This window comes from Zootoca vivipara, chromosome 7 (genome assembly GCF_963506605.1).
Source record: "Zootoca vivipara chromosome 7, rZooViv1.1, whole genome shotgun sequence".
NCBI classification, from domain to species: Eukaryota; Metazoa; Chordata; class Lepidosauria; order Squamata; family Lacertidae; genus Zootoca; species Zootoca vivipara.
This window is the reverse complement of record NC_083282.1, coordinates 67531177-67546678: the sequence shown is the minus strand read 5'-3', so window position 1 is coordinate 67546678 and position 15502 is coordinate 67531177. Positions and strand designations below refer to the sequence as shown.

At 45.2% G+C, this 15502-nt stretch overlaps 1 protein-coding gene across 1 annotated transcript in view; it reads left to right on the top strand.

Moving 5' to 3' along the window:
* The first annotated feature begins 981 nt into the window (after positions 1–981).
* SNTA1 (syntrophin alpha 1) overlaps positions 982–15502 on the top strand; it is a 62394-nt gene continuing 47873 nt past the window's right edge. The window contains exons 1-2 of the mRNA XM_035122668.2: positions 982–1315; positions 5202–5387. Of these exons, the coding sequence (XP_034978559.2) occupies positions 1042–1315; positions 5202–5387 (460 nt within the window). The 5' untranslated portion in view covers positions 982–1041. The remainder of the gene's footprint in view (positions 1316–5201; positions 5388–15502) is intronic.

The following is a 15502-nucleotide window of genomic DNA, read 5'->3' as shown; positions in this document are numbered from 1 at the left end:
TGTTGCTTTGCACAATTAAAGTGGATTTAAATCTGCCACTGTGGTACAATAAATCTGCTTTAGGAAGAAAAAAAACCAGACCTTGGTCAGGAAAGTGACAAGGAAATGCATGGAAAAGTGTGGCATGAAGGTTTAACGGGAAGTCGTATAAACACCCCACAAACAAATCAGATTGAACACTTAAAAAAAAAAAGACTGGATATAATCTAACCTCCGCATATGCTTTGTTCAAACAAATCAGGATAGTTACAGAATAAATTGGTTATCTGAAGGAACCCTCACCAGCATGTCTTTAAAAATAAATAAGTAAAAATCAACAGGTAAAGCTTTTCACCACATGGAAATGCAAAATTGTGGGAGATGTTACTTGCTGAATTTCATCCTACCATGCAGCTACAATGCTGGGGCCCTGCACAGTGGTGCAGTCAGGTAATTGTAGATTCCAGTTTAAAGGGTCTTAAGGTTAGATGCTTTAGATCTAAGCTTAAATCCCTTAGATTTAGCCACATATTTCAAAGGGCCAGCCCTGCTCCGTTTAGGGCTCTGCACTGATCCGAAAACCCTAATGCGACGGCATCACTGTCCTGGCGGTTTCCTGGGCAGCAGCGGCGGCTGAACTGGAGCTGATGCCCGTTATATCCGGGGAGCCTGAGAAAGCGAGCAGCGGACGGTCAGGTCTGGATCGGAGGCAGTTTCCCGAGCCGCCCCCTCTCCACGCCGTCTCCTTTCACCGGGGCGGCTTCCGGGCCTGCGCGAAATGAGTCTGGGGTGTTTCTGCAGACGGGGCGTCGCCAGACAAGCGCCGATCGGCCATGTGCCGGCGGGTCCCTCCCCCCGGGCTTGGAGAGGAGGGTCCGGGGGCGGCTCCGGGGGCGGGGCAGCGGCGGGCGGTGGCTGCTGCTGCTCGCTCGGCTGCTTGTCCGCCCGGCCGGTGGCTTATCGCTGCGCGTCCCGGCTCCACTCCAGGCAGGCAGGCAGGCAGGCAGGCGGCGGAGGCGGCGGCGCAGTAGCGGCGGCGGCTACCCGAGGAATGCGCTGAAGATGGCGGCCTGCCGGAGAGCTCCCAAGAGCGGCTTGCTGGAACTGCGGGCGCCGGGCGAGCAGTGGCTGCGGGTGCTCATCACCCTTTCCGACGACTTCTTGAGCGTCAGTCCCAGCGGCAAGGGCGCCGACGAGCCGCTGCAGCCGCCGCCCAGCCCCGTGCAGCTGAATGGCGGCGAGCCGGGCGCCCCTGTCCCGGACTCCCTCGCCAACATCAAGCGCACTGTGCGGATCGTCAAGCAGGACGTCGGAGGGCTCGGCATCAGTATCAAAGGTCAGGGGCGAGGGACGGGACGGGGGGCAAGAGCCATTCGACCCAGTGGCTCGCCAGTTGGAGCAGTTTCGCTTTCCCCGCCCCACTCTTTTCTCGCTCTCAACCTGCTGTGCGCCCTGGGCGCCCGGACAGACTTGGAACGAACCTGCATATCTCTCCAGAGCCGAGTTTGCCTCCGCCGGCTGCGGGAGTGGCTATTTTTGGGCACTCGGCAATCGCCTCGGCTCTGCCTTGCCCCTGTGGTGGCGGAGATGACACTGGGCAAACTTGAGCCGTGTGTTCGCCACTTCTGGACTCTTGCAAACATGTCCCTCGAAGTCAGTTTAAAAGAAAAAAGCTCCGAGGGACTGGGGATGGACTGGGGCGCATAAGCTTCTGGGGAAGTCTCCATTTCAGTTCTGATGAAGCGCGAGATATTAATCGCAGCCGCTTCGGGAGCTGCTTAGCTGCCCCAAAGGAATTGGAACGGTGTTAAAGTTGGGAACGTGGTGGTAGGGACCCCGAGGAGTCTTGCATTCTTCCTGTAGGTCCAATCTAGGCATCTCACGAACGTGCTAACTGAACGTTTTCTAAGAATTTTATTCCACAACCAAGTGGCAAAGGCATTCTGTGTCGCTCAGAGTTCGCATGCTTCACTGGGAACGCTGGTTAATTAATAAATGACTTTTTTTAAGAAAAAAAAGACCCTTGAATTTGTAGTCTGCTAGACCAACATTGCGATCTGATCCTAATTGTTAATTGTAATATCAACACAAATGGTTCTTCTCAATTTAGATTGTTGCGGAATGCAAACAGAATTGTATTCAGTGCTACCCCCTGCTCAGAGCAGATATGTTGAAATTGATGAACATGACTCACATATTTGTGTTAATTTCAAAGAGGCTACTCTGTGTAAAACACAATTGGAGACAACTATTGATTAGATTTACAAGACATCCGCACTGCAAACGCCTTTGACCATATAAGCAGCAAAAAATTGACTTGGCTGACAAATGAGCTTTGAATCTCAGCCACTTAGTACTGAATTTTATGTGGTATCTGAAGAGGCACTTCGTAGGATGATCTGTTCCCATGCAGAGATGATTTACATGTAGGGTAAAAAAAAAAGTTGAGTGTGTAGTGACCCTGGCAGTGCAGTCTTATGCATGTTTACCAAGAAGTAAGTTCTGTTATGCTCACTGGGACTTACTCCCAGGTAAGTGTGTATAGGATTGCAGCCTGAATGACCTGAAAACTTGTGTAGATTAACTTTGTGGCTGTATAAAATCCCAACTTTCTAGTAATTGGACTGCTCAGTGCTCAGGTGTAGAGCATCTCTGTGCACTTTGGCTTCAGAAACTTTCAACACCCATGTGCGTGCCTTACAGGCACATTATGAACAGTCCCATCAAATGGAAGATGTCAGTTGTCTGGTAATATCAAGCAAACTGTCCAATACCTACTACATGAGCCCAGCTTTGTATATGCAACATTCTCTTACCCTTACTAGGCTGTTACCGTAGTTAGGAATTTAATAACATCTGAAGGGCCCCAGGGTCCCCTATCCCACCGTGAGAACTGCGTAGTGTTCTCTGCAACCCTAGAAATGCCATGCAAGTGGAAATTCTGGGAGGTCTGAACTAAGTTCTGGCTGCATTTTTGGCATAACTGAAGTCCTCCCATTATGACTACATGTGTCATGTGAGTTGATGCAAAGCTTTGCCCTCCATCACATACAGTTGCTTTGTCACCCCTAGCCTCTAATAAGGATTTGGGCTCAAATGTGAACACCCTTACTTTGGACTATGTCCCATTGTATTACACTGGGGCTTAACTCTTAAGTAGATGTGTACAGGATTGCACTGTCAAGCAGGTAAGGCTAGATCCTGGAAAACCTCTTGTATGATAAATGATGGCGTGAAAATTGAAACTGCAGAGAGATCAGGAAACCAAGACATTTGCCATGTAAATTCTTTGTTTCTTGGTTGTGTATTTACTGGTAGAATGCATGCCTGAAGTTGGGCTAAATGGAAGCATATTTTTGCATCAGAAAAGTAGGCCATGCATGTTCTCACATACTTTTTAGTCTAGGGAGTTCATTTCTTGTTGGTCTAGAAAGCAGGAAAGGGACACTTTTACAAATCAAACATGCATTCCAGTCACTGGAATTATAAATGTCAAAAATTCAAGTATCAAATTCAAGTGCCAAAGATTTAACAAAGGAAATTAGCATGATAGAAGATTCTGTGAGTAATGGGAGATCCATGGGGGCATAAACCTGAAGATTCAGGACCCTTTGTTTGACCTTCAGAATTGGGGGAGACAGCGCACCTTGTGGAGAAAGTGGGTATCTGTTTTTTTTCCTGCAATGGCAATTGTATAAGAAGGAGATTTATGACTACATTAGTAACATTTTTATTTGGCCTTTAAGTAGCAGTGTAAGAGGGAGGAGCCGACATTATTCAGGCTCATGCATCTGATGAAGTAGGCTCCAATCTCAAAAATTTATATGCTGCAGTATATCTGTCTTTAAGGTGCAACAGTGCATTTTGTTTTTGTTGCAACCAATGAATGCAGCTGCTGCTCTGAAATCCATTTAGCAGCATTAAATGACTTGGAGATCATGCAGGCTGAACTTCATGGCTGCATGAGATCTACTAATGTGGATTTCTTAGCAATGTGGTTGCTTAATGCACAGGTGTCCTCACTTATTATGTCGATCCTTTCAATTAAGAGCTAAAATAGAGTATTCGTGTAAAATTTAGACACGCATTTATATCTTTTAGATTAACCTGTAGACCCCATTGTTAAATTACATTATGCATGTAAAATTATCATGCTATCGTTCTGTCTGAGGGGAGTTTTTTTTTGCTTTTCAAAATGAGGGTACATTTGAAACATGTAATACCCTTGGCTATTGGAGTTTGACCATTGACTCAAAGCTTGTGTTCCTTCAGATATTATTGGATGCAGCATAGTAAAAGATGCTGGAAGTTGGAGTCCAGCAACAGCTGAAGAGCCACAGGTTTTCCACCCTGCTCTTAAAGAGCTACCATTCTGTTTAGCTGGTACAGGGTAGTGACCCTGAGCTATATTCAAGTGCATTATTCTAGAGCTTCATGTCCACAAGACACTCTTAAAATAATTTGAAACTTTTAAAATGTTTTTTTTAAAAAAAACTTGCAAATAAAAATCAGCATTTTTTCCACGGAAGTCAGTGGGTTGATTCACTGGCTTAATGTCTTAGGAAAGTGAATATTTTTGCATATAAATCTTTGGAATAAATACATAATTCATTTATATGTTGCCCCCAGCTTGGTACATTTGATTGCCGCAAACTACAGGGCACCTGTATGAAGCTGTTGCTGATCCTTTGATCTATAAACAAACTAGTAATATAATTGTAGAATTGGTCCATAGGGCACAGTCTAGAGCAGGCATCCCCAAACTGCGGCCCTCCAGATGTTTTGGCTACAACTCCCATGGTCCCTAGCTAACAGGACCAGTGGTCGGGGAAGATGGGAATTGTAGTCCAAAACATCTGGAGGGCCGAAGTTTGGGGATGCCTGGTATAGAGTGATAATCTTATAAAATACTGTGCAATATGGCATCTCTTAAAACGAAGCAAAAAACCGCACAGGTAACGTCTCTCTTCTTTCCTTTTACTAGTGTTGGGGGTATGGAAGCTTTGCACACTGAATATGTTGTTAAGCCATGTGTCGCTCCTTTCTACAGCAGGACTGGGAACCTGTGGCATTCCGGATGTTGCTGGGCTCCCATCAGCCCCAGCTAGAATGGCCAATGGTTAGGGACGACGGGGAATGCCTAGGGTCTCCACTCCTCATCTTCATATTCTTTGAAATGCAACACCTGACTGTTTTCCTCTTTTTTTTGCTTTTACTTCAAGGTGGCCGGGAAAACAAAATGCCCATTCTGATTTCCAAGATTTTTAAGGGGCTGGCTGCAGATCAGACGGAGGCCCTGTTTGTAGGAGATGCCATCCTTTCCGTCAACGGTGGTGACCTCTCTGATGCGACACATGATGAGGCAGTGCAAGCCCTGAAGAAGACTGGCAAGGAGGTGGTCTTGGAAGGTAAGCAGGCTGTATTGCAGATGGGCTGAGATGTTGAGGGTCCCTGCCCTTTTCACTTCTGAACTTTTACCAACAGGATCCTTGGTTCACTCTGTTCCTGTGCAGTGCACAGGTGGACAATCTTCCCAATGATGCTCCCCAGGTTCACTGAAGCAAGGGCCAACCCAGAAGTGGAGGATGCGTGGTGGTGACTAAGTTAGCTTAAGTTAGTTTAAATTAATAGAACGCTGGGGCGAAACAAGGGCTCTATACTACTTGCCACCACGCCAGCACATTTCTGTTCTGTACCATGAATGGGGAATCTCTTTCAGCCTTCTGGGTTTTTGGTGTTTGGGAAACAAGGCATTTGAGAACCAAGTTACCACTGTATTCCAGCCAGGTAGAGGCACTTGAACACGGCTGGTGAGAGGGGCAGAATCCCAAGGGCTGGATGGAGACTCCTGCAGAAGTTTCCCACTCCTGCCCTCTACTGTGGCTCCTTTCCTGGCTATGCCAATATGCTTTGCAGTGATACCAGCTGCGTTGGAACACGGAGGCACCCGGGACAATAGTCTTCCCTGGCAGCTTGCCAGGAGCCTTAGGAGCAGACCTAATCTGCCTGCAGATTGGCATACTGATCCCAGATAAAAACACACGAATGTGCCAGCCTATCTGCTCACACTAGACATTCATGCTTTTATCTCCCTTAACAGATTAATTGCAGGTGCTTGCTCTGTGATTCTCTCCCCGCCCTTCATTCCCTACAACAAAAATCTGCCGACTCAACATCTTTGTGAGGAAAAGTGCAACTCTAGGCTATGTCTCTTAAGCCAACTTGAGGTGCAGCCTTTGTTAACTGCCGAAATCCAGATTTAGCTCTGGGGGTCACCTGACGACAGCAGATACGTACGGCATTTCTCGTCTCATTTTAGGGAGGGTTTGAATCCTGATGCCGCTCTCTAGCTCTGTAACAGTACAAATCATTGTAGATTAGCATAGCTGGTTGTCCTAAGAGGGGTGAATGGCAACAGTAAGGTGCTTCTATCTTTTTGAAGGCAGGACAAGATCCCAAGTAGAACCGAGATTCCCTTTATGTAGAAACATACTGAAAATCAGGGTCTTGGCTGCTGTCCTGAGCTCTGAAGTAATCAGAAGATTAATCTTCTTTTTAGTAACTTGGTGGGGTTTGATTGTCTGGTAATGAAAGAATATATTGTAGTGTCTCTGTTCTGGACATCTGGAGTTTTATTGATTGGAGAATCTGTAACAGTAAAGAGGTGATGGAGAGACCCTTCTGAGCCTGTGTTTTTTTCAGATGTATTAGTCTGTCTTTCCTATCGACCAGGAGGATAAGTCTGGTATTGGCTTCATTTCTGCAGAGTCCTCTTGTTACCTGAGGAAACCCAAACAGGTTATAGATCATGTTCAGCAGAGATGTGAATTGCCACAAACAGTTGCAAATATCTGAAAAATGAACTCACTGGCTCAAATATATGGGTCTGCTGCATTTTCCCTCTCCCCTCCTTGTGTGTTGTACATGCCCTTCCTTTTATTTATCACTTGAAATAAATTTTGGCCTGGTTCGCCTGTCACACTGAGCCAAACCATGACTTAGCACAAACATTCCTTGGTTGTTTCATTGCCACGCCAAGCTGAGCTAAGCTATAGTTTGGCATGGCATGTTGTCTGAAACTGGGCTTGTGGTTTAGCTCTCTCCATGCTGGCCACAAGCTGTAACTAAGGTTCATGCTTTGACTTGTTACTTGTGGTGAGTATAGAGAGAGCTAAACCACAAGCCCACGGTGAGACAATACGATACGATAAGCCAAACCATGGCTTAGTTCAGTTTGATGCAGCAGCAGAACAACAATCAAGAGGTGGCCACAACCTTCTCCCTATTTAACCCCCACACTTGCATGCTTGCACTAAACCATAGTTTGGCTTAGCATAATATCCAAACCTTTGTTTAGTTGTCAGATACCTGGGAAAAGTCTATGAAAAGCCTGAACGCAATCAAACAAGGGAAACACGAGCGTTCTTAAGAACAACCATCTTTAAGGACGTTGTTTATTTGTTTGTTGCATTTATATGGCACCTTTCCTCCAAGGAGGTCAAGGCGGAATACAGTACATGGTTTCTTCCCTCCTCATTTAATACCCACATCAACCCTGCAAGGCAGGTTAGTCTAAGAGGCAGTGACAGGCCCAAAATCACCCTGTGAGCTTCATGGCCCAGTGGGGGTTTGAACCCTGGTCTCCCAGGTCCCAATCTGACACACGAACCACTGCACCACACTGGTTTTTCCATGGAGGATAAGGCTACCTGTGGCTACTAACTCTCATGGTGATGTTCTGCCTCCAGTGCCAGAGGCAATATGCTTCTGAATACCAGTTATTGGCTTGCAGGCTTCCCATAGGCATCTGTGAGAAGAAGATGATGCTGGACTAGATCCCGGTAGTCCATTGGCCTGATCCTGTGGAGCTCTTCTTATGTTCTTATCCTTACTGGATGGGTCTGATGTGCATTGTAGACCAAAAAATTAATGGACACTAGATTGGGGAAGGATGATATAGAATAGTTAGCTCACTCATCGTTGCTGCCCTTACAGTTGTGGACCTGAGGTTTAGAAATTGTGGCCAGCTTCAAATCATGTTTTTGAAAAGCCAACTTTCCATCGTGTATAGCCTTAGGGTGGTCTTTGGTACTCGTCCTACTCAAGAGGAGACCCACTGAAGTCAATGGACATGGCAAACTTAGGTTTACTCATTTCAGTAGGTCAACTCTTGAGTTGCAATTAGTTCATTTCCACCCTAAGGTTCGTAGAGAGAGGGGAAAGTCTTTTTCTAACTTAAAGGATCATGTTGCTTGCCATAACAGCTCTCAATATTTAGACATTTTTTTTGGTTTTGATCTAATGCCGAACAGTATAATTTAAAACTTCTCAATTCAGAACCCTCTATTCCTTTTATTAGTATTCCTTACATTTAGGTGACTAGTTTATTGTTGCTATGGTGACCAGAATTGCTTAGCAATTATTGGTTTTCTTTGCAATGCTGTGTGGTGCTTGTTTGCTTATACCTCTAAATATTAAAAAAGTGGGGGGGGGGAGTGGTCATTCAATGGATTTCCTGCTAAGCTGGGATGTGATTCTATGGTGCCCCCCCAAAAAAGTGTAATGTAGAAGAGAGACACTGGGAAGAATTTCAGCTTGCCAGATTGAATGCTACCCCTCTCCTCTCCCTGCCCGCTGTTCTGGGGGGGGGGGGTTCCTCTGATCCCTGCCAGAGCCAATTTGGGGTGCATGCAGGGGTGTGAGAGGGGGGGAAAGCCCCATTGTGCTAGTGGAAGTCCTTGAATCCAGCCCATTGGGCTGTTTCCAATGTTAGTCCTACTCAGAGGACACCCACTGAAATTAATGGGCGTGACTAATTAAGGTCCACTAATTTCACTGGGTCTATTCTGGGTAGAGTTTTGCTGGAATCACCCCTGGGGTTCCAGTCCTTGTTTGGCCTTGTAGCTCCTTGAGTGTCTCTTTTGCCCAAGGCCTTTCCCTTACACTTCAAGCTCACCGGGAGGGATAAAACAGTGTGTGAGAACAGGGAACACAGTGTGCCACATCCTGAACTTCTTGAAGGAAGGGTGAACAGGACAAAAATAAGACACACACTGCTAATCCCATTTCCATCAATAGAACCTTTTAATTTGAGATGTCATGTATACCTAACAGTACTTGGAGGCATTCAACGATCTGTCTCTGCCTGTGAATATCTTGACAAGTATCTAAAACAGGTCCTTCACCTATCGCAAACCACCAGGCATAGATCCCCTTCTTCCATGGCAATGTCCACTTTGATTATTATGAATAGGCAATTAATGAATGCCCAGGGACTTGAGAGAACAGCATGCAGGACTTGATGGAATTTGGGTCTGATCTGGCAGGGCAACTAGCATGGCCAGTGGCCATAAGTTATGGAAGTCAGAGTCCAACAGCTGGAAGGCACCACACTGGCTATTTCTGAGTTACACACTTTTTTGTGCTCCCTGGGGTGTTAGTGTGAAGATCTCATAATGTACCAGGAGGTGGGCGGAGAACTGAGAACTTGCTGCATTTTGTTTATTTTGTTGCCTTGAAACCGAGAGCGGGAGGACTAGAAGGGGCAATTTGCAGGAAATTGATTTTTTCTGTTTCCACTTAACAAGCAAGAGGTTGCTCCGAAAGGGTCTGTTTTTACATGGGCTTTGAGGAAATCACAACACATTCTTTATCGTGTATTGCGTTGCGTGGTTGTGGCTTTCCCAAACGCTATCTCTCTCCCCCCCCCATTTAATTTAGATTTATGTCAGGTTTGCTATGGCCTGTGGTTGAACAAATAAACTTCTAAAAATGTTATATAATAGCAAATAGTAAAAAAATAATAAAAATGTTTTATGTCTCCAGGGCTCTTTTGCTGAAAGGAAACTTATGGTAAGTCTGGGAGGCAGCTGGGAAGGTGTGATAGGTTTCATTTAACAGTACCATACTGGTAGTGGTCACTTAGCCCTGCTTCAAAAAATTATCTTGAACTACTAGGAGAGTCTTTGCTAGACTCTCCTGTCTATTTCTCCCATTCTCCAGTTTGCGAGTTATTCCCTTCCCCTCCCCTCCCCACTTTCCAGTCTCTGCTGAGTCCAGAGTCCAAGCTGATTTTAGCTGTGCTCAGCCATTTCAGCTGATTAGCTCGTTTCCCCTCCTCCCTTGTTTTTGCTTCTTCTTTCCTCAAAGCCCACAGAACCACACATAGCTTTGTGGAATGTGCTGCTCTGCCCTGCCGATCTTGTTGAGTTTTATAACATAAAGGGAAACACAAAACCCCTTTCTTTCGGACCCTGCAAGCATTGCTTCGTCAAGCTGCTAGCTGGGCACAACACTTTCTTTGTTTCTCTTTTATTTCTTAGGCAAAAAGAAAAACGAACTAAAATAAAAAAGCCCCAAGTTTCTGATCCGAAAGTAAAGCAGAAGAGATTTGGCCACTTAAATAGAATTGTAGAGTTGGAAGGGACCACAAGGGTCATCCAGTCTAAACACTTTGCAAGACAGAAATCTTTTGCCCAATGTGGGGCTCGAACCCACAAACCTGAGACTGTCTCCTGCTCTGCTGACTGAGCTATCCAGCATCCTGGAGGGTTTGTAAGAGGGCTTGTTCTAAAGGTCTAAAAACGTCATGAACCTAGGAAGCTGCTTTATACTGAGTAAGACCACAGCCAAACCAGCTCAGTATTGTCAGCACTGGGAATGAGGAACCTTTGGCATGCCAGACCTCCCCATTTGGTCCGCCAGGACATTTTGGCCAAGCCATACTCATCTGCCCTACACATATGATTTTAGGTATGGGGGCAGGAAGAATCCTGGCTCAGCTGAAAGGGTATTTGCACTCTTAACACCACAATCTCCTTGCCAACCCAACCAACCACTGCAGCAAATTTCTTGCCAGCACTATCAGTATGCCCATTAGTCAGAGCCTGTGTGTGTGTGTGTGTGTGTGTGTGTGTGTGTGTGTACATTGCACAGTTATCCCATAGGAGAGATAATTGGACACATGCCCTCATCCCTAAGTGTTGCATCCCTAGTTATGGCATAAGGAAGGAGAGCCTAAGCTGAATGCAATTGCGGTCTTTGCAGTTCACCTATTCCGTTAGTTGGTGGTGTCTAGAAGCTATGCCACAAATTATAATTGATAGGTTATAATAGTTCATGCCCAGCACAGCAAAATGAATGCTGTAAAGTGATAGCACATTCAATAGGCTGTGGGGTTAGGGATGAAACTCTTCCATTTTGCCTTTAGTTGTCTTTTGGAAACACTCAGTTATGAAACAGTTGTATCAACTTAAAAATGTGAAGAGCCCATCCTGCTATCACAGGCTGTGACATTCTGGAGTGTTGCATAAAGCTGTGTGTGTGTTTTTACTTGGCACGCCTCTCTGGCTGAAGACTTAAGTTACAGGTAGGTAGCTGTGCTGGTCTGACGTAGTCAAAACAAAATAAAAAAAATCCTTCCAGTAGCACCTTAGAGACCAACTAAGTTTGTCATTGGTATGAGCTTTTGTGTGCATGCACACTTCTTCAGATACTTTGAAGAAGTGTGCTTGCACACGAAAGCTCATACCTATGACAAACTTAGTTGGTCTCCAAGGTGCTACTGGAAGGATTTTTTTTATTTTGTTTTGAAGACTTAAGCTCAGCAACAGTGTTCTCCATCTCAAATACTTCCAGCTGTGCAGTTTTTGCATGACTGACCTGTGTATAGTCCTTGAAAGATCCCACCAGAGAAGAGATTGGTAACAAAAAGAAGGCGATGGAAAGAAAGTTAGAGTGCTTGGAAGGGAAAAAGAAATAAACAGCTGTGGGGGTTGCAGATTAGACAATCCAGGATGGCGGTAAATGGCATCAAGCTTCCCACCTAGCTAAAGACTGAGCTGCCTTTGGGCTGGTTAACAACAGCCTGGAGTAGTTTATCGGAAGACCATTAAGAAGAGATGGAAGGACCATCTGATCTGGGATTCTGTCCCTGGAGCAGGGGTAGGTGACCAAAGGCCCGGGGGCCGAATGCGGCTCAATCGCCTTCTCAATCCGGCCCGCAGACGGTTTGGGAATCAGCATGTTTTTACATGAGTAGAATGTGTGCTTTTCTTTAAAATGCATCTCTGGGTTATTTGTGGGGCATAGGAATTCATTCATGTTTCCCCCAAAAAAGGTCTGAGGGATGGTGGACTGGCCCATGGCTGGAAAAGGTTGCTGACCCCTGTCCTAGAGGGACTGAGCAGGTGCTTCTGGGAAGCCCACCAATAGGAAATGGGCACTTTCTTGTTAACACAACCCCCAGCAACAGCTCTGAGTCATACTGCCTCTGATCCTGGCAGTACTATGTATTGTGACTAGCAGCCATCAGTAGTATTAGCTTCCACGAATTTGTCACCATTGGGATATTTATTCCTGCAGCATCTGACCACAGCACACAGCTGCACAATGATGTGTGCTTTATTCATCATTTCCATTCACTTGTGTGTGATAACACTTGCTTCACCACAAGGTTGGATGCTACAGACAGGTGCCATTGGGGGCATACACACACACATACACGAAGCAGGAAATGGATTCAAAATGGTTCTAAAGTCCGGTACTCTTCAGCTACCAGCTGTTTCCAGGTGCTTCACGAGTATTCAGTAATGTTTGCCAACACTCCTAAATATAAAAGAGGAAGATCTAGGCTGAACCCTTGACAACCCTCGGTGACACATTAGCTCAGTTCAGGCATGCCATCCAGCCATGGCTGAGGAGGTTGAACTATACTCCAGTGTTTTGTTTGAATTGATAAACCACAGTTTGAGCTCAGCCAGCAAATCTGAATTGGAAACTATTATTTGTTCTGCCTGTGGCTTGGAATAATGTTTGAACTGATGAACTACAGTGATCATTCTTTCTCTGGAGGCTGCAGCACCATGGATATAGGTTTTTTTGGACTTATGAAGCAGAGTGCTGAGAGGAGGGGAAATTAAACCAGATAAGCAGTGCTAACCCATGAGGTCCCTCTTGTGCTCTTGGAAACTGGGACTGTCGTTTGCATCCTGAACAATGGCTAGTGCAATCACAGGTTTGGTAGGAGGTCTGACTTGAGTAGCCAGACACATCACTAGAGGATGTTTTTAAAAAAGTAAAAGTTAATAAAGTTAAGGTATGTTAATACCCAGATTTCCCTGATCTGTTCTTAAATTATGTCAGAAATAAAAAGAAATGGACTTTATCTCTAACAGGGTGTTTAACCCTTTTATAATAGATAGATCATTTATATCCCAGTCTTCCTCCCAAAGGAATCCAGTCAACACATCTTAGCCCAACTCACATCACTGGCTTGTTGTGAAGATGAATTGGGAGGGGAAGAACAACACAAACTACTCTGAGCAACTTGAGGATAGGATATATAAATGTAATAAATCAATAGAAAAAAAGGAACAATGATTTGTTGTTAAGTTGCAATTTCATAATAATAAAGCAACACACCAGTACCAAAGTAGCTTCAGGTCATGCACAAGTATGCTGTTAACTCATCTTCTCATTGATTAAAGTTTGCCATCACCCAAAGAGCAGCTAAAGCTTGAGATGAACAGATCTACCAGTTTAGCTTGCAGACATACTTTGGGACACAACGACTGAGCCTCCATTTTCTTTTTGTCTTGATCAGTTTACTCTATAGAGTGGCATTAAATGCTTAATTTCCATCCTGGGAAGTATCCTAAGCAGTTCAGTTGATGTTCTTTGTGAGTTCCTGTTTGCTGTTGTTGTGGCTTGTATTATCTCCAGAGCCACCCCATTGATATCTTGGTAATTTATATGTAATCAGTTTAATTATCAAAACCATTCAATATGCTTAAATAAGAAGGCGGTGTGGGATGGAGGAAATCAGTCTTAAGATTGAGGATCATTCCCCCCCCCCAATAGCAGTTGGCTGGTCTGAACCTGTGGACACCTCTTGTAATGCTGAACCCATTGTTATGGCAAAGAAATATGCCATTTGGAGCAAATCCACATACAAATGGATTTATCTAGCGATTGGTTTGAACCATGCAACAATTACCACATGAAGCCTCCTTGTGCCTGTGATTACAACAATTGCTAAAAGCAGTTATGAGGAGCCTGCGGCCCTACCACCCCCGTCACCCCTGAATGTTGGCTGGCTGTTCTTGATGGATGTTGGAATCAAATAATGTCTGAAGGGACACAGATTCCCCAGCCAGATTCCCCAATGACTGTAATTGTGCATCCAAGGGATCTTAGCACACAGCCACAAGTTGATAGTTCTGACAGTGCATCTTGTAATTGGGCCATGTAGCTTGAATGCGGTGTTGCTGGGCAAAGAATTATAGAAGCATGATCTTCCCCTTTCGCGGGAGCTAATTTGGATTTGACAGAAGCAGTGATGTGAGTCGCCCTGCATAAGATCGGCGAGAAAGTAAGCGATCATACCTCATCTTTTGCGAATCTGAACACGGCTGCCGAGTCTAACTTTAGGCCAAGCAGTTTCTTTCAATTTTCTATTGCAGCAAAGCTGCTTGTATAATATCGCTAGAGTTAGCACAGTGGGGTGTCTGCCACCTGCTCTTCATAGCCTCTCATGCTTGTTCGCCTCCAGCCAGCCTCACCCACATGAGGGTTCTGTGCTGGTCTGACGTAGTCAAAACAAAATAAAAAAAATCCTTCCAGTAGCACCTTAGAGACCAACTAAGTTTGTCATTGGTATGAGCTTTTGTGTGCATGCACACTTCTTCAGATACTTTGAAGAAGTGTGCTTGCACACGAAAGCTCATACCTATGACAAACTTAGTTGGTCTCCAAGGTGCTACTGGAAGGATTTTTTTTATTTTGTTTTGAAGACTTAAGCTCAGCAACAGTGTTCTCCATCTCAAATACTTCCAGCTGTGCAGTTTTTGCATGACTGACCTGTGTATAGTCCTTGAAAGATCCCACCAGAGAAGAGATTGGTAACAAAAAGAAGGCGATGGAAAGAAAGTTAGAGTGCTTGGAAGGGAAAAAGAAATAAACAGCTGTGGGGGTTGCAGATTAGACAATCCAGGATGGCGGTAAATGGCATCAAGCTTCCCACCTAGCTAAAGACTGAGCTGCCTTTGGGCTGGTTAACAACAGCCTGGAGTAGTTTATCGGAAGACCATTAAGAAGAGATGGAAGGACCATCTGATCTGGGATTCTGTCCCTGGAGCAGGGGTAGGTGACCAAAGGCCCGGGGGCCGAATGCGGCTCAATCGCCTTCTCAATCCGGCCCGCAGACGGTTTGGGAATCAGCATGTTTTTACATGAGTAGAATGTGTGCTTTTCTTTAAAATGCATCTCTGGGTTATTTGTGGGGCATAGGAATTCATTCATGTTTCCCCCAAAAAAGGTCTGAGGGATGGTGGACTGGCCCATGGCTGGAAAAGGTTGCTGACCCCTGTCCTAGAGGGACTGAGCAGGTGCTTCTGGGAAGCCCACCAATAGGAAATGGGCACTTTCTTGTTAACACAACCCCCAGCAACAGCTCTGAGTCATACTGCCTCTGATCCTGGCAGTACTATGTATTGTGACTAGCAGCCATCAGTAGTATTAGCTT